This window comes from Elgaria multicarinata, chromosome 3 (assembly GCF_023053635.1).
Source record: "Elgaria multicarinata webbii isolate HBS135686 ecotype San Diego chromosome 3, rElgMul1.1.pri, whole genome shotgun sequence".
NCBI classification, from domain to species: Eukaryota; Metazoa; Chordata; class Lepidosauria; order Squamata; family Anguidae; genus Elgaria; species Elgaria multicarinata.
In genome coordinates, this window is record NC_086173.1 from 150,164,996 (window position 1) to 150,189,101 (window position 24,106).

At 45.3% G+C, this 24,106-nt stretch overlaps 1 protein-coding gene across 1 annotated transcript in view; it reads left to right on the plus strand.

The window, feature by feature from the left end:
- The window catches only part of LOC134395523 (zinc finger protein 208-like), a 34,830-nt gene extending 11,259 nt beyond the window's left edge, over window positions 1-23,571 (plus strand). The window contains exons 6-7 of the mRNA XM_063121688.1: window positions 12,658-13,534; window positions 23,156-23,571. Coding sequence (XP_062977758.1) covers window positions 12,658-13,534; window positions 23,156-23,571 — 1,293 coding nt within the window. The remainder of the gene's footprint in view (window positions 1-12,657; window positions 13,535-23,155) is intronic.
- Window positions 23,572-24,106: the final 535 nt, after the last annotated feature.

The window sequence follows — 24,106 nt, forward strand, 5'->3', positions numbered from 1 at the left end:
CCATGGTGGATTCCGCTTACATATTCCTAATAGTACATACAATTGAGGGTATACCTTAGATGGAGGAATATTTTGACTTACATGGTCAGTTGTACATATTTTTTGAAGAAGGAGCGTTTTGCTCAGATTTATAAAGGCCGCTCTTGAAAATGCCTGTTAGTTCAACCATGGACTGGACACTTGGATTCAGTTATAAATTCAAATGAAGGATTCACTCTTTCCATATTCAAATTAATCAGTGCATCTTCCCCTTGTGAAAAACGTTGTCACCTAAATACTGAAGTTATTGGATTGCTCAATCAGATCAGTAGACTTTTCCCTTTCTTACTGAAATTAAGCTAAAAGTACCGGGCAATCTTAAACCTGTAACATCACTGCTGCAACAGAAGAATGTGGGTATTGAAGCAGCTTTTAACTTATTGACTGTGTTGCGAGGCAGTTGCAAGAAATGCAAACTGATTCTGTTTTAACAATACTTTTGAAGCATGTAAACCTGCTGACAACGAAGCATCATCAAAACGTCTTTGGAACCACCCTTGGACTTCAGGAAAGCTGATTTTAACCAACTGAGAGCACTGGTAAGTAGGATTCCATGGCAGGAAACCCAACAGGAAGAGGAGTTCATTATCGAATTTGAGGATGACACAAAATTGGGTGGGATAGTTAAAACCTTATAAGACAGAAACAAAATTCAAAATGATCTTGATAGATTAAAAAACTGGGCAGAAAATAATTGAATGAAATTTAAAAGAGACAAGTGCAAAATCCATTCATTAAGGGGGGAAATTATTTATTTTATTATTTCATTTCTATACCGCCCAATAGCTGAAGCTGCCTGGGCAGTTTAGAACAATAAAATGCACAGTATAAGATGGTGGGGATACTTGGCTTGACAATAGTACGTGTAAAAAGGATCTTGGAGTTGTAGTCGATCACAAGCTGAATATGAGTCAGCAGTGTGATGTGGCTGCAAAAAAGGCAAATGCAACTTTAGGTTGCATTAATAGAAGTATAGTTTCAAAATTGTGGGATGTCATAATTCCAGTCTACTCTGCACTGGTCAAAGCTCACCTTGAATACTGTGTCCAGTTCTAGACAGCCACTTTTAAGAAGGATTGAGATAAATTGGAATGAGAGAAGGGCAACTAAGTGTCATAAATTACGGGAGTTGAGAGATAAGCAGCAGCTAGACTAGGTTATTAAACAGTCCCAAGTTCAATAAGCCAAAGATATCCATCTGAAACCAAGGAAAACAAAACCAGATATAGGGACATGTGGAAGAATAGCCGAAGTCATTCCAGGTTCAAGAATAATCCAAGCCAGGTCCAAGATATGACAGGAATGCTACTGCTATGAATAAGCAGAAACAACAGTTGCTTCCAGCCCATTTACGGGATTTGAGGCTTGTCTTTTATGCAGAGGCTGATGGATGAGTGAGGCCAGCTGAGTTGAGCTGCAGCTATCTTCTTGTCCATGTGCTGGGCCCCTTCCCAAACACTCTCAGGCTCAGTTGTTCTGTGTCCTCCATCCTAAACAGGCACAACACAAAGATCATCGAGGGACTAGAAACTGGCCATGTTCGGATGACACTTTAGGTGACGGAGGAGGGAATAGGCAACGCACAGGACCTTATTTCAGAGGTACTCCCCACATGACATGTCCCCCCGTCACATGGCTGAAAGTTCTGGTGTCCTGGGTGGCTGGTGCTCCTCCCCCCTCGGTCCTCCTGGCCGTATCCCATCATGCATTGCAAGTTCTGCCAGCTGTTCCCAGAGAACTCTATAATCTTCCGGAATAGTGCACTCAACGGGGGGAGATTATGCAACGGAGCTGGCCACATGACATTTTAATCAACTGGTCTTCAGATAAGCAACGGAGCACCCCGTTATTTTTCTTTGTTGTTTAATTCCAGAAAATAACACTGTTGAGTTGTGTGCCCGTTGTGGATTGTCCCCCAGATGACACAATAATCAACACAACAGAGGATTGCCTCTTTACCCCACCGTTGATTATCGTGTCGTCCGAAGGCAGCCACCAAGTCCTATAAGGAAAGATTGAGGGAACTGAGGAAGTTTAGCCTTCAGAAGAGCAGACTGAGGAATGATGTGACAACACTTTTCAAGAACCTAAAGGGTTGTCACACAGAAGAGGGCCACCACCTTTTATCTATCATCCAAGACTGTGGAGCACAAAATAAGAGGCTTGTTGCAGGAAGGCAGATTTCGTTGAACATCAGGGAAAACTTCCTAAAAGTCAGAGCACTCAGACAATGGAGCCAACTAACTGGGGAGGGAGGTGTTGGGCTCTCCCTCGCTGGACGTATTCAAGCAGAGACTGGACAGCCATCTGGAAGGGATGCTTTAAAATGGATTCCTGGACTGAGCAGGGGGGTGGACTCAATGGGGTAAAAATCCCCTTCCAGCTCTATGATAAGAATATTGTAGCTTATTCTTGATTTTCTATTGGTGAGGTATTCTTGATCTTTTAACTTTTTTGTTAATTAGTGGTAACTGTTGGATAATAGGAACAGCTCCGCATGCTTCCAGACACTAGGGCCAAATAGAGAATGTTTGCATCAATTGTCTTATTGTACTGTAGTTTGAGCAGTTCCTTTTTCCTGCTCCCTCCCCTTTCTCTGCCTTTATCTTCTCCCCCTGCAACAAGTGCCATGCAGCTCTCTCCCTGAAAGAAAGAAACAACCATATCTTATGCCTTTGCGTACTTACATTTACACACCCGGTGTTTGTAGTTAAACCATGTTAGATAGCCTTCTTTGACAGTGTGTATAAAAGCACTAATAAAGTAAGTTGATTTGAACTCCTAAAGTGGCTCTAGCCTGCATTTATTCTCTCTAAAACTAAATGCTGTGTTGCCACGCTTTCTTCAGGTAAGGCAACTCTGCTGTAAGTCACACCAGGCTTTCCAACAGCAAGAACTGTAACATTTGTTGAAGTTTCTTAGTGAAATTTTTTGAATGTATATAAATTGCAGCATGGCTGCAAAATTAAGGGTTTGCATGTCACACTCAACAACCTACGACTCAAGACAATTGTAGGTTGTTGATTCAAAGCAGAAGTGAGGAGTGTGCAGGAACCCACAATTTGCTGTTATGTGTGAACTGGGCAATTGATGAACAAGCAGGAGGTCCCAAGACCTTTCTGGGGAGATCCTGAGTTACACCACACATACCCCAAAGTCTGAATGGCTGGGGAGGAGGGAGATGCTGGCTAACCGTGAGAGAGGCATCAAAGTGAACCACAGGAGAAGGAGCTGATTGCTTATAGACTAACCCCAGTGGTTCCACATGGTCCTATGGCCCGATTGGAGTCCACCAGAAGAAGAGCCTTTAGTGTGGTAGCCCCCTTCTTATGGAATTCCTTACCTTTGGGGGTCAGGCAGGCACCAACGTTGTGTTGCGTTGCTTCTGGCATCTCCTGAAAACTTTGTTAACTCAGTTTTATTAGAACTCTGTTTCTGTTTCCTTTTTAAAAAAAGATAGCAGTGATTTTATTTTGTTCACTGCTCTGAAATCTTTGGATGTGGAACAGTATACAACTATTGTAAATACATACTGAGAGCCAGTGTGGTGTAGTGGCTTGAGTGTTGGACTGGGAGTTGGGAGATCTGGGTTCTAATCCCCCAATCAGCCATGAAAGCTCACTGGGGGATTTGGGGCCAGACAGACTCTCAGCCCAACCTACTTCACAGGGTTGTGAGGATAAAGTGGAGAGGATTGTGTGTCTGCCGCACAGCCTGCAGGCTTCAGTTACTGTGCTTACACAAGAAAGAGGTTCTCTGCACAAGTAAAGGATTTATTTATTTTTTGCTCAGATGAGGCTTCTTTATTGGCTAAGGAAGTGTATTTCACTAAAAAAGTTTGGGTCCCTACACAACAAAGATACAGTAGCCCAGTCCTCCTTTCCATATGGTCACCTTAGCGTAGACAATATTGCTGAATCGGATTTTAATGCAGCCCTCTGGGGATCATACGAAGTTAAAACATCTAAGGCAGGGATAGATATCCAGGTGCCCTCCAGAAGTTTTGGACTACAACTCCCATAATTTCTGTCTGTTGCCTGGGGCTGATGGGAATTGTAGTCCAAAACATCTGGAAGGCACAGATTGCCTCCCCCTGAACTAGAGGGACGGTCCTAGTTTCAACCTGTTCTAGGAGTTTACAGTGTATTTGCAACTTTGATTGTGAACAAACAAAAATGGTGTGCCTATTTGAAAAGATACAACTCCAGTAGCTGTGAGAGCCGTAGATTACCACAGGAGAAGTTATCTCGCTAGCGGAAATTCTGCAGACACAATCTTCTAACGACCTCCTGAGGAAGGCCTTTGAATAAAGTACAGGCTGAAACAAGTTGGGCTTTGTGAAAATGAATTATTTGCATCCTGAGAAACCGTTACCCCTTTTTTTCTGACCTGGCTTGGATGCTTTCCTTTTTGTTTTTAATAATAATAATAATAATATACCGGCAGATGCTGCCCTGGCCCTGAACGACTGAGAGCAGCATTAGCAGCAGCAATACTACTAGGATAACCTGATGCTGCTTTCCTCCTCTCTGCAGCCCAGAGAGGAGGCAGGGAAGGAAGAGAGATTGAGGGAGACATTTACAAAGCATTGATCCTTCCCACATTTCAAGCCTCAGTTTGCCGCTCCCTATTTCAAAGCATGATTACCCAGTGCTCAATGAACATTTAAAGCAAGAGGCAGCGATTGATCCCACATTCCCAACATAGTTTGAAATGAAAAAGCACTGTCAAAGGAATGCTCCAGACCCCTCTGCTCCTGTACTCCCAAAGTACCAATTGAAGGCAACAACTTACGTCTGGGTAGACACGGTTAGATCTTTGCTCTCCCCCACACCCGACTTTCCCAATGACATGTGCACAGAGAGCCATGGTGACAGCTGAACAAAGTTAAAATACATGGTAAAAACAGAACTGAGACAACTTCAGGACGGAAACCATGACAGGGCTGCGAATTGTCAGCTGCCTCATATAAACCAAGGTGTCGCAGCCACAGCAGAGTAAATACCCCCTGTAGACATGCCCCAGGCTTCATTAGGTATTCTATTTATTTATTAATAGCCATTTTTCTGTGCTTCTTGGAAATGTCTCCTTGGCTCCCCAGGCCTTGGGAGAAGTGGCTCCTCGGGCAAAAGCCATGCTGAAATCCTGAACTTCTCCACTGAGTTCTCTGGGCAGGCACCAGAACTTTAGAAGAGGCTTTTCAAAGCAAAGCGAGCATGAAATGGCATAGGGGATGGCGCCTTCCCTCCAGCAAGCCGTTTCAAGACCCATCAGAAGCCTATTTGCGCCACCTACTGGCTTCAGGTAGCATTTCTCTAGATGTAAGCGATGATGTCAGAAATCCATACGAGGGCGGGGCTCCGTCTGAGGATTTCACCCTTCTAGGCGTTCTACGGGTGTCTGATTGGCTGCGAGGGGAGCGCAGCCTTTGGTGATTGGACGCCTCTGGGAAAGAGCTCCGGCAGCCTCTTTGAATGGGAATCATTCTCTCGCGGGACTGTGTCGCAGGCTCAAACAACCACCTAGAAGAGCGTCTGAACCCAGCAGCCTGCACGTGAGGGGTGGAGGGAAGGCCACCATTGCGCGTGTGTCGGAATCAACTTCAGAAAGCTGTGCCGTGTGCTCGCGCGTCTTCCCACCGATGGCGAAGGGTATGTGTGTATATTTATGTGTATGTTTATGAAAGAAATGCTTTGGATCTGCTTTGGCTTTGCACGTTTCATTATGGTGTGCCGCGGGGTGGAGAGCAAGTTGCTTACATCGTTTCTGTGGCCCTTTGTGGGGAGAGATTTGGGATGATGATGAGCAGAAGGAGAAGAAGAAAAAGGAGGATTAGGAGGAGGAGTTTGGAGGAGCCAGCATCGCGCCCACAGGCAAGACCCCCCCTCCCACCAATCGGATCCCCCATCGTTTCCTTCCCTCCCCCTCCAACCTCCAGTTTGAGGGAGGGGAGAGAGAGACCTACTGGAGGCATTTTACTACCTTCCAGCAAGATTCATGTTTGTGGGCTCCTCGCTCTCCATTCTGGCCGAAATGTTGCCATGACCTATCACAAATGGGGAAGGGAAGAACACCCTACACACCCCAATAATCTATGTGACTCTGCCACAGAGCTGTAGTAGTTGGTTAACTGCAGCCTCAATGGGAACCATTTTATGCTGGTGTCCTCAGCACTTTCAGAAACCCTCAAATGGGCCTGTGGGGAAAAAAAGGGGTTTGGGGACCACTGAGATGCAGCTACTCTGTACATATTTGAGACAGAACATGAACATTTCATCCTTTCCTTTCCCCTTCTTGCTCCCAGAGAGTGAAGCAAGGATGTCTGAGTCTCAGCTGAGATTGCTGTCTCCTTCTGGGAAATGGCGAGAGGCTGCAGTGGACCGAAGCACGGTAAGGAGATCTTCTGGAAGCTGATGGTGACAGAGGGAGAGGAAGGATGGGGAAACAGAAAGCAGGAGCGGTACAAGAAGACTGATGCCAGCATGGAACACAAAGCAGGACTTCAGTTCTTTCTCCTCCTGAATGTAAAAAAAAAAAAGGCTCTCTCGGGTCAGAACAAAATGACCATCTTGCCTAGCAAACCCACAAGCAGGCCATAAATACAGTGATACCGCTCTTATTGTTTGTCCCTGGGATTCAAGGGTTCGATTTGGCTGTTTGGGCTCATAGCAATTCTTAGTTTTTTATGCTGTTTAAGTGCTCTGGAAGGGCCTTTAAGCTAATGGCTAGCACCATTAGAGGAGACTTTATTTTCTTCTTTTTAAGCCCACTCCCCATGTGAGGATGTGGAATTTCATGATGAAACGGGGCAGAAGCTTAAATCCTCCCCTCCTAGATGCCCACGATGTAAATCCGAATTGGGACTGCATGTTTGTACCTTGAAGTACATGAGTCCATTTGAAGAATATTTAGCCTTGAAAGAAAAGGTTAGGCTAGAATCCTTCTGCCAGATATGCAGTTATATGTGGATAGGTGGGCAGGGGAGTGAGGTTTTGCTTTGTTTTGTTTTTTTGTACAGGGGAACAGTCCAATATTTGCCTACCCCACGTGGCATATTCTAACAGCAATTTAATCCAGTGATCTGCTGCTTGCGTTGACCAATTGGCCAGTCTTTTGGGCTTCTAATCTGGCATGCCAAGGACCTAGGAGGCTATTGATCAGTTGAGAGCCAGTGTGGTGTAGTGGCTAAAGTGTCAGACTGGAAGTCAGGAGATCTGGGTTCTAGTCCCCACTTGACTATGGAAACCCACTTGGCTAGACACAGACCCTCCGCCCAACCCACCTCACAGGGTTGTTGTTGTGAGGATAAAAGAGAGAAGAGGAGGATTGGGTTCCTTGGAGGAAAAAAGGCAGGATATAAATCTCTCTGTTCTTACAGAGTCTGATGACCTTTGAAGACGTGGCCGTGTATTTCACAGAAGACCAGGGGGCTCTGCTGGATCCAGATCAGAGGGCCTTGTACAAGGAGGTCATGATGGAGAATTATGGGAACATGGCCTCATTGGGTAAGGGATTTGAATCCTTATTTGGTAAGAACTGTAAGTCTTGGTGATCCCCTGTCTGTAGTTGAATTTTGGAAATGATGACCTCAATTATTCATGTCTTTAATTCTGCAGTTGCATGCTTCTTAACCTAGCTGAGAAGATCAGGTTCAGTTGCATGATATCCTGATGTGGGGGGATTTGGAAACCCGTATCCCCCTTTGTTAGGATCTTTCAGTGGGGGTCAAGATGTCTCAAGACAGCGTCTCCATCTCAATAGGGAACGTTTTATTGCAAGCAATAAAGTGAGTCAGCACTCAGAGTGAGCTCCAGGTGAGACAGGTCTGTCATATAACAGCACATAATTTTATAGACACTTCATACTGATATAAGTATTGCATACAGTTTCGTCATTACAATTCATTTATTAGTAATTCGTATTGATTGATTAAACTTTAACTTTGATTGGCATAAACAACTCTCAGTGTTTTTAGCCAAAAGGCCAAATTCTACTATGGGCTCATCTACACCAAGCAAGATATTCCACTATGAAAGTGGTATATAAAAGGCAGGAGCCACACCAAGCAGGATATAGCAGTATATGGTATGTGTCAATGAGCCCCAACAGTTGTCAGTGCACTTCAATACCGCTATAAAACAGTAGTGTGGCTCCTGCCTTTTATATACTGCTTTCATAGTGGAATATCCTGCTTGGTGTAGATGAGCCCTCTGTGTCTACATGTCTGTCTCAGACCTGAGCAAGATGGAGGGAGTCAGGTTAAGCTCACGATCTTGATTTCTTCAACACCTGAGCTCATTGCTTCCGGCAGCAACAGTCGGTGGCACCCTAGGCTGAAGGTGGTCCCAGACATTACAGTGATATCGTTCATGTGGCTACCTCATTCATATATGAAGTTGACAGTTGTGGGGAGTAACAGTAACAGTAAAGAAGTAGAGGAGAGAGAGTCTACCGTGCACGTATCCATTTCAGCCATTTTGGCCAGGTGAATTTTCTCCTTTCCTGGTTTCGATGCTTGGAGTGAGCTAGGGACCGCAGCCTAAAGGGACATCAGGCACGAAGAGCAAGAAAGATTTAGTGCTCCTCTCCTGCACACACCCTGTTACCATTGAAGACTTTTCCATCTCTTGCTGCAAATATGAATATGTGAAAGGAAATAGGTCTCAGCCACCATTACATCAGGGCACAGTTGTTAGTGGTTGGCCCGTCATTGGCCCAGGGAAGTATTCGTGTATTCAGATGTTTGCAGTCTTCTGCCGGGATCTCCCAAGTTCTGTATTCAAATATGTTGCTAATCCCACCTCCCGACTCACTCAATCCTATTACATGGCCAGTGAGAGGACCAAGAAAAGGTAGAAGGACGAGCCGACTCAGCTCAGGAAATAATCTTGTGAATGTTGACCTCTCCAGTCGAATGTTGGCCTCCCTTGTCTCTCAAATGGAAATTTAGATTTGGGAACAGAATGAATCCTATATTTGTTGTGTACATCAACCCAATTGCTCAGGATTGCCCTCCTAGCCATGCTTCTGATGATAAATCATGTTACAAAAGGTAGTTGTGGGGTTCTTTGTTTGGTAGTTTATTAGAGGCCATGGGATGAATGATAATATTTCCTGCTCTCTTCTTTCCTGAGGAGGCCTTCCAGTTGCCAGACCTGACCTCATCTCCCGGCTAGAACGAGGGGAGGAGCCGTGGGTGCCAGATCGTCCAGGCTTGGATGGAATTGAGACCTCCAGGTCCCACTCAGGTGAGGGATCTGGGTGATCCAGTTGACCAAAGACTCATGGGTGATCATTTGACTTCTTGGAACTCTGATCCCTCTGCTTTAAAATATTGAGACCTCCTCTTATGCTTCAGGAGGCAGGAGGGAGTGTTGCCCTGCAGGATTCACATATCATGAGCTTTCATAAGATTAGTTTTCATTGGACTTTCTGCCCTTAGAGGGAACCCATTTTTCATTGGTTCCGCTTCTCAAGAACTCCTACAGGTTTGTTGTAGAACACGAGCAGCTTGCAAAGGGTTCTGGGATATTTTCTAATGCATCTTCTGATGGGGCAGGCTTTGATGGAGTTTCTTTCCTCTTCTGTTTCTATTGTGGTGTTCCTGGGAAGGTGCGTCAGGGCAGGCATTTCCCTTTTGCTTCACTCTAGAATAGAAGGAATGGTGCAGCTGGGGACATCTTATTAAAATAGGGATGTGTAAAACTGTGCAAGTCTTGACCAGGGTTGGGGTACTGAACTAAGAGGTCCCCCATGAACAAGTCAATGTCAAAAAATGTTCCCCAAAAGGTGGAACATGGGTGGAGGCATATGTGCCCCTGGATCCTGCAAAAGTATGCCATCTCTATTTTACCAAACAAACCCCTCCAAATGGACATGGATTTGTCAGGAACAAATCCTGTCAGACTAATTTGATCTCATTTTTTGATCGGGAAACCTCCCTTGTGGACTGTGGGAATGCTGTGGACGTCATATATCTTGACTTCAGCAAAGCTTTTGACAAAGTGCCACATGATATTCTGATTAATAAACTAGCTAAAAGTGGGCAAGACGGAACAACTATTAGGTGGATTCACAGTTGGCTACAGAATCGGACTCAAAGAGTGCTTATCAATGGAACCTTCTCAAACTGGGGAGAGGCAACGAGTGGGGTACCGCAGGGCTCAGTCCTGGGCCCAGTGCTCTTCAACATTTTTATTAATGATTTGGATGAGGAGGTGCAGGGAATGCTGATCAAATTTGCAGATGACACAAAATTGGGTGGGATAGCTAATACCCTGGAAGACAGAAACAAACTTCAACGTGATCTTGATAGGCTGGAGTGCTGGGCTGAAAAAAACAGAATGAAATTTAATAGGGATAAATGCCAAGTTCTACATTTAGGAAATAGAAACCAAATGCACAGTTACAATTGTGAACTGCCCAGAGAGCTTCAGCTATTGGGCGGTATAGAAATGTAATAAATAAATAAATAAATAAATACAAGATGGGGGATACTTCGCTCAGCAATAATACAAACGAGAAGGATCTAGGAACTGTTGTAGATCGCAAGCTGAATATGAGCCAACAGTGCGATATGGCTGCAAGAAAGGCAAATGCTATTTTGGGCTGCATTAATAGAAGTATAGCTTCCAAATCACGTGAGGTACTGGTTCCTCTATTTGGCCCTGGTTAGGCCTCATCTAGAGTATTGTGTCCAGTTCTGGGCTCCACAATTCAAGAAGGACGCAGACAAGCTGGAACGTGTTCAGAGGAGGGCAACCAGGATGATCAGAGGTCTGGAAACAAAGCCCTGTGAAGAGAGACTGAAAGAACTGGGCATGTTTAGCCTGGAGAAGAGAAGATTGAGGGGAGACATGATAACACTCTTCAAATACTTAAAAGGTTGTCACACAGAGGAGGGCCAGGATCTCTTCTCAATCCTCCCAGAGTGCAGGACACGGAATAACGGGCTCAAGTTAAAGGAAGCCAGATTCCAGCTGGGCATCAGGAAAAATGTCCTGACTGTTAGAGCAGTACGACAATGGAATCAGTTACCTAGGGAGGTTGTGGGCTCTCCCACACTAGAGGCCTTCAAGAGGCAGCTGGACAAGCATCTGTCAGGTGTGCTTTAGGGTGGATTCCTGCATTGAGCAGGGGGTTGGACTCGATGGCCTTGTAGGCCCCTTCCAACTCTGCTATTCTATGATTCTATGAAATGCCTGCTTTATTCTCTTTGCTGTTCCTGGCTTGACTACTGTACTTTTTGTCCTTTTGGGTCTTTTTGTCAGCTTCACCTTCTCTCATCCATTCTGAACTCTTCTTGTCTTTGGCCTTGATCTTTTCTTTTGTCCATGTTTCTTTTGTGAGATTACATTTGTTTGCCTCCGTTTCCTGTCACATCCACTTTAACCTACTCATTTTAATCTCCGCCTCTTCTCCCCCTTTCCCACCTTCCTTTAGTGTCCTTTCTACATTGTATTACGTCTTTCAGAATGTCAACCAGAAGGCAGGTTTGTGCCCCCTTATTATCCAGCACTTGACTCTTAAGATGTTTTCTGTTATCATTGTTAGTCTTTGGAGCAAATGCACATGCATGGGGGCTTTCAGTGAAGTCTGTGAAGCAACCTGAGCTGCCATTGCGGAGTCACTTCCCCCAGATGCCACCAAATTTGCCTGCAAGCATGTAACCACAAACCCGCCACTTAGGTGACTGGCACACTGGGGGGCGGGATTGCAAGTACTCCCTGGACTGACCAACTTAGGATGCAATCCTGTGCATGTTTAGACAGAAAGAAATTGTACGACTCCCAGCTTGCCCCACCAAGTCATGCTGTGTGTTTGACAGGGTGTTTGTCTTGGAGCTCCATCAGATGAACATTTTATTGCACACTCATTACTGGGCACTCACGGATTTTCGTGGGTCCCTCTCATGATGTTGTCCGCCTCCCGTCCCTTCTAACCTTCATGCCACAAAAAAACTCCCCAGTAAGTCTGACTTATTTTTAAAGACTGAACTTGCTTCTGTCTCCTGCTGCGTGCAGGAGAAGCAGCGGGATCAAAACAGCCCACTGAATGGGCCATGTGCATGTTGTTTACTCCCTCTTTCAAAAGAGGAAGTAATGAGGGACAAACGTGCGGGTGGAGAAGCGACGGCAAGCAAACATGATTTCTCCCCCCCCCCCCCATGTGATGCTGCTCTTGGTGTGTGTGAGGGGAGGCCATTGAGCTACATGGACCATCATGTGGCTCTCAATATATTGCCTGCTGCTGCCTACAAACCTTCAAGGCAAAAGGGTAGGACAACTCTGAGGTAATGGCATGATAGGAGAGAGAGGGAAATACCACGTATTTACTGGCTCCTTCCTTTCTTCCCATCTCCCAAAGTAATGTTATTTCTCTTTGTCCTTTATATCAGCAGGTGAGTGTAGGAAAAAGCACTCAAGCACCATTTGTGAAATATATACTCAGAAATCAAGTGTTGCCAAAGTTCACAAAATTCGCACAGGAGAGAGACCGTATAAATGCTTGGCATGTGGGAAGTGTTTTTATTGGAAATCACATCTCTTGATCCACCAGAGAGTTCACACTGGCAAGAAGCCATTTAAGTGTTTGGAGTGTGAGAAGTATTTTGCTCAGAAATCACATCTCGTGACCCACCAGAGAGTCCACACACGAGAGAGACCCTATAAGTGCTTGGAGTGTGGGAAGGGTTTTGCTCAGAAATCTCAACTCATGAGGCACCAGAGAGACCACACGGGCAAGAAACCGTTTATGTGTTCGGAGTGTGGGAAGGATTTTGATTGGAAATCACAACTTTTGATCCACCAGAGAGTCCACACAGTGGAAAAACCATATCAATGCTTGGAGTGTGGGAAGGGTTTTGCTTACTCCTCAGCCTGTGTCAAACATCAGCGCGTTCACAATGGCATGAAACCCTATCAATGCTTGGACTGTGGAAAGTGTTTTTCTTGGAAAACAAACTTCATGAGCCACCAGAGAGTCCACACAGGAGAGAAACCATTTAATTGTTTGGAGTGTGGGAAGTGTTTCGCTTGGAAATCGCATCTCACGACTCACCAGAGAATCCACACAGGAGAGAAACCCTATAAATGTTTGGAGTGTGGGAAGTGTTTTGCTCGGAAATCGCATCTCATGAACCACCAAAATGTCCACACAGGAGAAAAACCGTATAAATGTTTGGAATGTGGGAAGTGTTTTCCTCTGAAATCACAGCTCCCAAGGCACCAGACAGTCCATACAGGAGAAAAACCCTATAAATGTTTGGAATGTGGGAAGTGTTTTGCATGGAAATCAAATTGTATGACCCACCAGAGAATCCATACAGGAGAGAAACCTTATAAATGCTTGGAGTGTGGGAAATGTTTTGCTCAGCAATCACAACTTCCAAGACACCAGAGAGTCCACACAGGAGAAAAACCCTATAGATGTTTGGACTGTGGAAAATGTTTTGCTTTTAAATCACACCTCTTGAAACACCAGCAAGTTCACGTAGGCAAAAAAACATTTTAAGTGTTTGGAGTGTGGGAAGTCTTTTGCTCATTCCTCAGCCTTTGCAAAACATCAGGGTGTTCACAAAGCATTATAAGAAAAGGAATTGAGAATAAAACTGCCAGTATCATACTGCCTTTATACAAATCTACGGTGTGACCACATTTAGAATACTGTGTACAGTTCTGGTCACCACACCTAAGAAAAGATACTATAAAGCTGGAAAAATGTGCATAAAAGGGCAACTAAAATGATTAAGGGGCTGGAGCATCTCCCCTGTGAGGAAGTGTTAAAACAGCTGGGATTGTTTAGTTTGGGGGAAAAGGAGGCTAAGGGGAGACATGATAGAGGTGTACAAAATTACGCATGGTGTGAAGAATGTGGACAGGGAGACATTTTTCTCCCTCTCTCAAAATACTAGAATCCTGCGTCATCCCATGAAGCTGATTGGTGCGAGATTCAGGACAAATAAAAGGAAGGACTTCTTTACACTGCACATAGTTAAATTATGGAACTCACTACCTCAAGATGTAGTGATGGCCACTGTGGCGTTACCCCACAATTGATTGTATTGTATATGTCTGGATTAGTATGTCTGGTAAGTATGGAATGTTAGAACTGAGTGGGTGTGGTTTATGATGTAACAGGTGAGGGGGAAGGAGTATATAAGGAGAGTGTTAGGAGTTTGTGCAGTAGTGCGTGTGAGGGGGAGTTGTTTATTTGTAGAGTAAGAAGAGTTTGGATTCTAGGGACAGGATTGGTGTAAAAAGAGTGAGGTAGTTGGTGTGTGGAGAGTTTAGATTAGGCAGGATTGAAAGTATTATATTTTTATTTAAAGCTTTTAAATAACAATAAACTTACTATTTTGTTAGTTACCAAATACCATGTGTCAGCTTGGCATTATTTATCTGCCTTACAGTTATTAAACACCCACACCAGATTATACCCACAGTATTTAGAGCAGATCCTATATTTAACCTATTTCCCTCAAAGCTAGGGGAAAGGTTTTAATTAACCCTCCCTCAGGTTTTCAAGTGGAGGTGCTTGGCCTGAGAAGGATTTATGCGATGGGCCTAGTGTAAGGGCCTATTACGTCGCAGCCACCAATTTCGATGGCTTCGAAAGGGGGTTGGATAAATCCCTGAAGGAGAAGGCTACTAGCCCTGATGGTTATGTGCTTCCTCCAGTATCCGAGGCAGTAAGCCTGTGTGCACCAGTTGCTGGGGAACATGGGCAGAAGGGTGCTGTTGCACCATGTCCTGCTTTGTTGTTACCTGGTCGACAGCTGGTTGGCCACTGTGTGAACAGGGTGCTGGACTAGATGGACCCTCTGTCTGATCCAGCATGGCACTTGTGTTCTTATAAATGCTTGGAATGTGGGAAATGTTTTTCTTGGAAATCAAATCTCATCATCCACCAGAAAATACATGCAGAAGAGAAACCACTAAACTGTTTGGAATGTGTAAATGGTTTTGCTCAGAAATCAAATCTCTTAATTCACCAGAGAGTACACACACATGAGAAGCCATATAAATGCTTAGATTGTGAGCAGTCTTTTGCTCGTAAGTCACATCTTATGACCCACCAGAAAATTCACAGGAGAGAAATACTTTAGATGCTTGGATTGTGGGAAGTGTTTTGCTCCTTCTGAGGCCCTGGAAAGGACATGTGGATGAGGAACCCCCTGAATGAAGGATACTTTGACATCAATGACTTGTTCAAGTGAGAAAGGTTTTTAATTTCAAAATTAGTAGAATTGTTGATGGGAGTAGGACATTTCCTGGTATGCATCTGGACCGAGGTGGTATATTCATGAGTTAGATAGACTTCTTTAAAAAATTTAAACCTTGACCAGATACAAAAGAGGGCAGGGCTCCTGCAGCTTTATCTGCTGTGATGAAGAGGGAATTTCACCAGGTGCTGCATGCATACAAGTGACACCTGCTGAAATTCCCTTTTCTATGCAACTGCTAAAGATAAAGAAGCCGTGTCTTTTCCATACGTTCACCCTACTAGCCCAGCACTTCCTCGATCATGATGTTACATAGACCCAACCCTCCTTTTGGAATAATCTCAGGTCTGCACCTACTTAGGAGGTTCCAAAAGCAATACATATAGAGTATGTTAAAAATAAATCAATCTGTGTATGATTCTTGAAGGACTACAAGAAGACAAATGTGTGCCCCAAGGAGCTCACAGTGTAAAATTCCATGGAGAGGGAATAATTGGGGGACGGGACGGCAACAAGCAGTTGTTTCAGTTGTAGGCTGAATACACAAAGTTTTGTCTAGCTAGAGCCTAAGTGTGTCTAAATTAAAACAAAACAAAACTATTTTTACCCGGCCTTGGGTCTTTTCGTGGTCAAAATGGGCTCCCTCAGGTTGTGAACAACAGTGGTTTTGAATGGAAAAGGAATGCTATTGCATCCTATTCTTATAAATGAAACAGCGCCAATGAGTGGCAGAATAATCCAGTCATAAATTAGAGACTGTGTTTTTAGATCTCTGTATTTTTAAAACAAGGGACTATGGAGGAACCATGTCCTGGCTGTTGACCACAGAATACAATCAACGTGCAAACTTCTGTGAATGGCCAGTCACAAGCATGCTATCAATTGCTCCTTTAGAGAATAATTATTATTATTTCAAAGAATAGTAGAGTTGGAAGGGGCCTAAAAGGCCATTGAGTCCAACCCCCTGCTCAATGCAGGAATCCACCCTAAAGCATACCTGACAGATGGTTGTCCAGCTGCCTCTTGAAGGCCTCTAATGTGGGAGAGCCCACAACCTCCCTAGGTAACTGGTTCTTACACAAAACTGAATTAAGAACATAATATACATTGTTAAAACATTCTAAAAACATCCTACTCAGAAGCCCTTGCTCTGTTGCTGTTAAAGGTACAAAGCCAAGCCAGTGAGATGGATAATAATAGGTGAGAGTGTACCTCTTCTTTCTTTTACTGTGCCACTTTCTGAATGTCTTTCCCCACCACCACTGGTTTGATTTTCTTATTTGTTCAAATGTAAAAGACGAAAAATTGTACAAGGGATCTAGTGCAGAGGAACCTTCCCCGGGCTCGGTTGCTGTTGCACACTTTGTTACAGGGAACTGCTCTCGGGCTGCAGATTTAGTTAGGTTGGAAATGTTGAATGTCTCCATTGAATTCTATGGGCAGCTCTCAGTTTCTGCCACAAAAAGCTCCATGCGAGACGTTCTGCGGCGTCTGATTGGCTGAGACGGGAGCACAGCCTTTGGTGATTGGACGCCTCCGGGAAAGATCTCAAGCAGCCTGTTTGAATGGGAGTGAGTCATTCTCCCGCGGCTGCAGGATCGAGAGGGTGGAAGAGCTGACTGCGTCGCAGCTGTAAACAAAAACCTGGGAGAGCTTCACAGACTTCTGCCGTGTTTCCGTGCAGGTGGGACATTGCACGTGCCTCTTCTCACCCTTGGACAACGGTGTGGGTGGATTTATACCTTGATGAAATAAACGCCGTGGGTCTGCTTCCAGTTTGCACATTTCATTATGGTGTGCGGAAGCGGGTGAAGAGCAAATTGCTTGTTGGATCTCAGTTTGCCCTTTTGGGGCGGGGGAGGGGGGCGAAAGGGGAAATGAAAACAAGCACGTGAAAGAGAAGGAGCCGGTTGTGGGTGGCAATGGGGATGAGATCTATTCCGGGGGAGGGAGATGGGGATCTCCCCATTTTTTGAAACGTGGGGTGCATATCTCTGTAAGATGTGGTGGTTTGTATGGCGAGAGAAGTTAGGATGTTCCAGAAGAAGAAGAAGACGACCCATCGTTTCCTTCCCCTCTCCCAACCTCCAGTTTCAAATCACAGTGAGGGAAGGGAGAGAGAGACTTCTGGTTTGTAGGCAACCTGCTGGAGGCATTTTGTTACCTTCCAAGATTCATGTTTGTGGACTTCTCGCTCCCCATTCTGACCAAAATGTCGTGTTGAAATATCACCTCCCAGTTGCATTCCCTGATAATCTGGAGGGAAGGGAAATCGCCCCAAGATCGGAAAAAGCAGCTTTCCCTGACTGGAGGAGGCTGGATCAGGCTCCAGAATGAAAAGTTATTGTGAAGTTCCTTCCATGATTTTCACATCCTTTGCCTAGTTGTGTAGGTTGTCACAAGACAAGCACTTCTGTAAACCCCTCCATCCAGTTTTCTGGCCCATCGTCTCTCAGCGTTCATTGCCTGCTTTGACTGTGAGTGGTGTTCAAGCCCTGCTGATGTGATCGCTTTTGATTTCAGATGGGAGGGATTCATCCTGTGAATGTTTGTGTGCAAAGCTAGCTATCTGCCACGAAGCTACAGCCGTTTTGTGACTGGCCATGTCCCCCAAGAGAGCCATTTTGTGGTGGTGTCAACTGGACTAAAAGGGTTGGGGATCACTGAAATAGAATCATAGAATGGTAGAGTTGGAAGGAGTCTATAAGGCCGTTGAGTGCAACCCCCTGCTCAGTGCAGGAATTCACCTTAAAGCATCCCTGACAGATGGCTGTCAAGCTGCCTCTTGAGTGCCTCTAGTGTGGGAGAGCCCACAACCTCCCTAGGTAACTGATTCCATTGTCATACTGCTCTAACAGTCAGAACATTTTTCCTGATGTCCAGCCGGAATCTGGCTTCCTGTAACTTGAGCCCATTATTCCGTGTCCTGCACTCTGGGATGATCGAGAAGAGATCCTGGGCCTCCTCTATGTGACCACCTTTCAAGTACGCAAAGAGTGCTATCATGTCTCCCCTCAGTCTTCTCTTCTCAAGGTGTGTTTTAGACAGAATGTGAGAGTGAAGATTTGTTTGCTGAACATTTCAATCTTTGCTTTGTTGTTCTTTCCCGCAGAGAGTGAAGCAGGATGTCTGAATCTCAGCTGAGATTGCTGTCTTCTTCTGGGAAAAGGCTAGAGGTTGCAATGTTGCCGAGGCTGGTAAGGAGATCTTCTGAAAGCTGATGGCGATCGAGGGGGATGGAGAAGGGGAGACAGAAAGCAGAAGCTCTACAAGGAGAGTGATGCCAGCAGAGAACAGACAGCATGATTTCTGTTCTTGAATCAGAACAAAAGGACCGTCTGTCCATTTGAAGAATGTTTAGTTGGGCTCTGAAGGAAAAGATTAGCAACCTCCCCAGTCACTGAGGTCATCTGAGGGCATGCTCCTGGTGGTTCCACATAGACCCACCCTCCGACTGGAGTCCACCATAGGAAGAGCCTTCAGTGTGGTGGCCCCCCTCCTATGGAACTCCCTGCCTCTGGAGGTCAGGCAGGCGCCAACTTTGTATTCCTTTCGGTGCTTCCTGAAAACATCATTGTTCAAGGAAGCCTTTCCTTAATGACCAGCCACGGTTCACAGTTCACCTTTAATTTTGCTTTTAAAAATTATTTTAAGGTATTTTATTCTGTTTTATGTATTTTATTTATTTATTTATTACATTTATATACTGCCCCACAGCCGAAGCTCTCTGGGCAGTTCACAAAAGTTAAAACAGTAAACATTAAAAAGCATACAAAATTTAAAAACCATCAGAAACATAAAAATAACAGTACAAAAACAAGAGTATTCAATTAAAAACAACAATTCTGGGGTCCATTAAAAAACAAACTTAGCGTTGTTAAATGCTGTTAAATGCTTGGGAGAAGAGAAAAGTCTTGACCTGGTGCCAAAAAGATAACAGTGTTGGTGCCAGGCGAGCCTCATCAGAGAGATCATTCCACAGTCAGGGGGCCACCACTGAAAAGGCCCTCTCCCTTGCTGCCATCCTCCGAGCTTCCCTCGGAGTAGGCACTCGTAGGAGGCCCTTAGATGTTGAGTGCAGTGTACGGGTAGGTTCATGTCGGGAGAGGCGTTCCGTCAGATATTGTGGTCCCAAGCCATGTAGGGTTTTATAGGTTAAAACCAGCACCTTGAATTGGGCTTGGAAATGTATAGGCAGCCAATGCAAGTGGGCCAGAATCGGTGTTATATGCTCAAACCTCCCTGTTCCAGCTATCAATCTGGCCGCCGCATTCTGCACAAGCTGCAGCTTCCGAACCGTCTTCAAAGGCTGCCCCATGTAGAGGGCATTGCAGTAATCTAATTTGGAGGTTAACAGAGTATGGACAACTGAAGCTAGGTTATCCCTGTCAAGATAGGGACGTAGCTGGGCCACCAACCGGAGTTGGTAAAAAGCTGTCCGTGCCACCGAGGCCACCTGCACCTCAAGTGACAGAGATGGTTCTAGGAGAACTCCCAACCTACGAACCTGCTCCTTCAGGGGGAGTGCAACCCCATCCAGACCCGGTAGAACACCCCCCATCCGGTCAGAAGAACCACCCACCAGCAGCATCTCAGTCTTGTCTGGATTGAGTTTCAGTTTATTAGCCCTCATCCGGTCCATTGTTGCGGTCAGACAATTTTATCTTGTACACCGCTCCGAAATTTTGAATGGGGAGCAGTACATTCATATTGTAAATAAAATAAATAATAATTAAAAGATTAGTCTAGATTAGTCTTCTGCCAGATCTGCAAAGTTCTGTGTGGATATGTGGACAGCGGAGGGAGGTTGGGCTTTGTTTTGTTGTTTGTACATCCTACCTGCAGGTTGAAGTGGTATGTTCCAGCAACAATTTAATTCGATGACCTGGGGGGAATCCGCACGTCGTTCCGAGATCGCTTTTAAGCGACCCCAGTGCGGCGTGAAAGCCAGCGTGTAACTTGCCTTTTGAAGAGCTGACGAAGAGACGTCCTTGCCGCCGCTGCCACCCGCAGACCTCCTCACCGAGTGGCGAGGAGAGCTCGGCTGAAGAAGGCGGGGTTGAGAGCGGAAGAAGCTCTCCACCCCGCCTTCTTCCCCCGAGCTCTCCGTCCCAGCCGGCGAGGAGGGAGTTGGGTGGCAGCGATGGCGGGAAGGACGTCTCTTCGTTGGCTCTTCAAAAGGCAAGTTACACGCTCGCTTTCACGCCGCACTGGGGTTGCTTAGAAGCGATCTCGGAACGACGTGCGGATTCCCCCAGCTGTTTAGTTGACCAGTCTTGGGGCTTCTAATCTGCCATGCCAAGGGTCTAAGGGGCTACAAATCAGTCCATGTGGCAAAATCACAACTTTGTTGAGCTGGCTATGGCTTCTTCTGGGATGGCTGTTTTCTATTCCGTGCCTGCCACGGAGTCCCTGAAAGGATTTCCAGAACTGAGGAGGCTGAGCTGGGGTCTCTTGTGGGTGATATTTTGAGTCTTTGGAATTCTGATTCCTCTGCTTTCCAACACCCTGTGGGTTTCACATATCAGCCATTCCCACACGAGCTTTTCCAACGATCATCAGCCTTTCTGCTCTTTGAGGGAACCATTTTGTCATTGGTTCCTCTTCTCAGGAACCCCTGCAGCTTTGTCATGGAATACGAGCACCTTGCAGAAGATTCTGGGACACCTTCTAAGGCATCTTCTTAAGGGCGGGTGTCTGAGCTGTAAGCAAGGATGTTTCTTTCCACTTCTGTTTCTCTTGTGGCATTCTTGGGAAAGTGCATCAGGGCAGGTGTTTCCATTTTGCTTCAACCCTTTCCCCTTTCCTTTATCGTCCTTTCGACATTGTATCACGTCTTTCAGAATGTCAACCAGAAGGCAGGTTTGTGCCCCCTTACTATCCAGCACTTGACTCTTAAGATGTTTTCTGTTATCATTGTTAGTCTTTGGAGCAAATGCAATGGCAATCAGAGGGCAGGTTTGTGGCCACGTATCACACAGTACTTGGCTCTTAAGGTGCTTTCTGTTGTCATTGTGGAACGATTTAAATAAATCATGAATAAAAAAATAAATTTAAGCCTTAGCTAGAGCTACCTGTTATTGCATGACGGAGGGGTGAAGATCTCGCAATGGTTTTATCGCAAGATCCCCCCTCTGTTTACACATGGCACGCGACGACCTCAGAGGGAGAGGCGTTGCGCCCGCCATTTTGTTTAACGGGAAGATGCACACAAGCGCTTGTGTGCAAAAGGCGATATATATATATATATATATATATATATATATATATATATTCCCCGCTCCCCCCACCCCACCCCTGATGAGCACAGTGCTCCTGAGGAGCTCTGCGCCCTGTGCTGCGAGTCTCGGCACCTTGAGAGGAACCGGGACAAACCGTGATGCCCAGCCACATATTCCAAGGTCTCGAGCTCAGCCCGGGAACGTGGAAAAACCAGGCTCAAATGGTAGGGCGAGATCCTGGGGCAAGGGAGGGATCATCCCTCCCTGATCCTGGGATCCTCTATGTGTCATGTGGATGCACAGGGACGATCCCAGGGATTGCTCTAGGATTTTGCCCCGTCTAGCTATGACCTATGTCTTTGGAGCAAATGCAAATGTAGAAACGGGGCGTTCTGTGCAGTTGCCCGAGGCGCTACTCCTGAGTCACTTCCCCCAGCCACCGGATGCCGTCAATTCCCCTTCAAATCATGCAACCCCAAATCCGACACTTAGGTGACTGGCCCATAGGGGGTGGAGTTGCAAGTACTCCATGTGGCAACCAGGATGATCAGGGGTCTGGAAACAAAGCCCTAGGAGTGACTGAAACAACTGGGCATGTTTAGCCTGGAGAAGAGAAGGCTGAGGGGAGACATGATCGCACTCTTTAAATACTGGAAAGGTTGTCACACAGAAGAGGGCCAGGATCTCTTCTCGATCCTCCCAGAGTGCAGGACACGGAATAACGGGCTCAAGTTACAGGAAGCCAGATTTTGGCTAGACATCAGGAAAAACTTTCTGACTGTTAGAGCAGTACGACAATGGAACCAGTTACCTAGGGAGGTTGTGGGCTCTCCCACACTAGAGGCCTTCAAGATGCAGCTGGACAAGCATCTGTCAGGGATGCTTTAGGGTGGATTCCTGCATTGAGCAGGGGGTTGGACTTGATGACCTTATAGGTCCCTTCCAACTCTACTATTCTACGATTCTATGTACTGACTGACTTAAGGCGCACTCCTATGCACGTTTAGACCGGAAAAACCCATACAACTCCCATCAGGCCTCAGACAGTCATGCTGGCTGGGGCATGCTGGGAATGGTTCTTTTTCTTTCTAAATATGCACAGTGTTGTGTCCTTAAAGTGTGACTGACTGTGTGTTTGTATTTGTGTGTCTAAGGAGGAGGCCAACCATCCACACCCACCATCATGTGGCCCTCAATACATTTGTTGCTGCTGCTCACAGGGCAAAAGAGTAGGTCACCTCCATCTGAGGTAATGGGATGGCAGGAGAGAGAGGGGAACCCTGCATCTTTACTTGGTGTTTCTAAATTGCCACAGTCTTAATGTCTCAATCACTCCCTTCAAACAAACAATCTTTCTTTCTTATCCTCCAAAATGAATAATGTTTCTCTTTGTCCTATATGGCAGCAGGTGAGAGTAGACAAAACCACTCAAGCACCATGGGGGGGGGGGGGGATTATTACACTCAGAAATCAAGTGCTGTCAAAGATCACGAAACTCACACAGGAGAGAAAGTATATAAATTCTTGGAATGTGGGAACAGTTTTGCTCAGAAATCTAAACTTGTGAAGCACCAGAGAGGCCATTCAGCCAAGAAACCGTTTCAGTGTTTGGAGTACGGGAAGAGTTTCAGATGGAAATCAGAATACAAGAACCACTACATAATCCACACAGGAGAGAAACCTTATAAATGCTTGGAGTGTGGGGCACGTTTTGCCTGGAAACCAAAACTCACGGTCCACCAGAGAATCCACACAGGAGAGAAACCCTATAAATGCTTGGAATGTGGGAAGGGCTTTGCTGACTCATCAACCTTTAGACAACATCAGAAAATTCACACAGGAGAGAAACCCTATAAAAGCTCAGGATGTGGGAAATGTTTTGCTTGGAAAAGAACTCTCATGGCCCACCAGAGAATCCACACAGGAGAGAGACCCTATAAATGCTTGGAGTGTGGGAAGTGTTTTTCTCACCAAGCAAGCCTTCAGAGGCACTGTAAAAGTCATGTAGATCAGAAACCCACTGCATTAGTAACATTTGTGGCGGTCATAAAAATGATTTACTCTTTAACTAATCCATCTGGACTCTAAACCACAGTAGAGGTGAGTGATGGGAATAGAACCATTGCAGGCAGGCATCAAGGCAGAGGGGGAATATAGATGGAGTGTTCCTTCCCTCTGCTCCCAGCAGTTTTTATGTTCATGAAATATATAGACTTCTTTTAAAATTTAAAACTTTGATATGCTGCTTTCTATAATGGAATGCTTGGAGCTATAGAACTTTTTGCTGGCTAAGCTTAAAGGATTGCACCCTAATTGTGTTAGGAACAGGTGATCCGTGAGCTTTTTCAGTCTTATTATTTCTTGCAAGATTGTCATTTTAGTAGAGGTCCTCCATAGGTTGATAACTGTTTCATTATCAAAGTGATAGCTCCAACACATATCGGTAAGGATAATATATCGCCTCCACTATTTCTCTTATTGTTATAGGACCATTCATAATCTGTCTCTGTTCCTCCGTAATTTTGGGTAGTTTTTGCCTTCCAAATTCAAAATTCCTTTGTTTTGAATAATTTAATTTAATTTCCATATCTCTTATTGTTAATAGAGATAATTGTTGTAATAT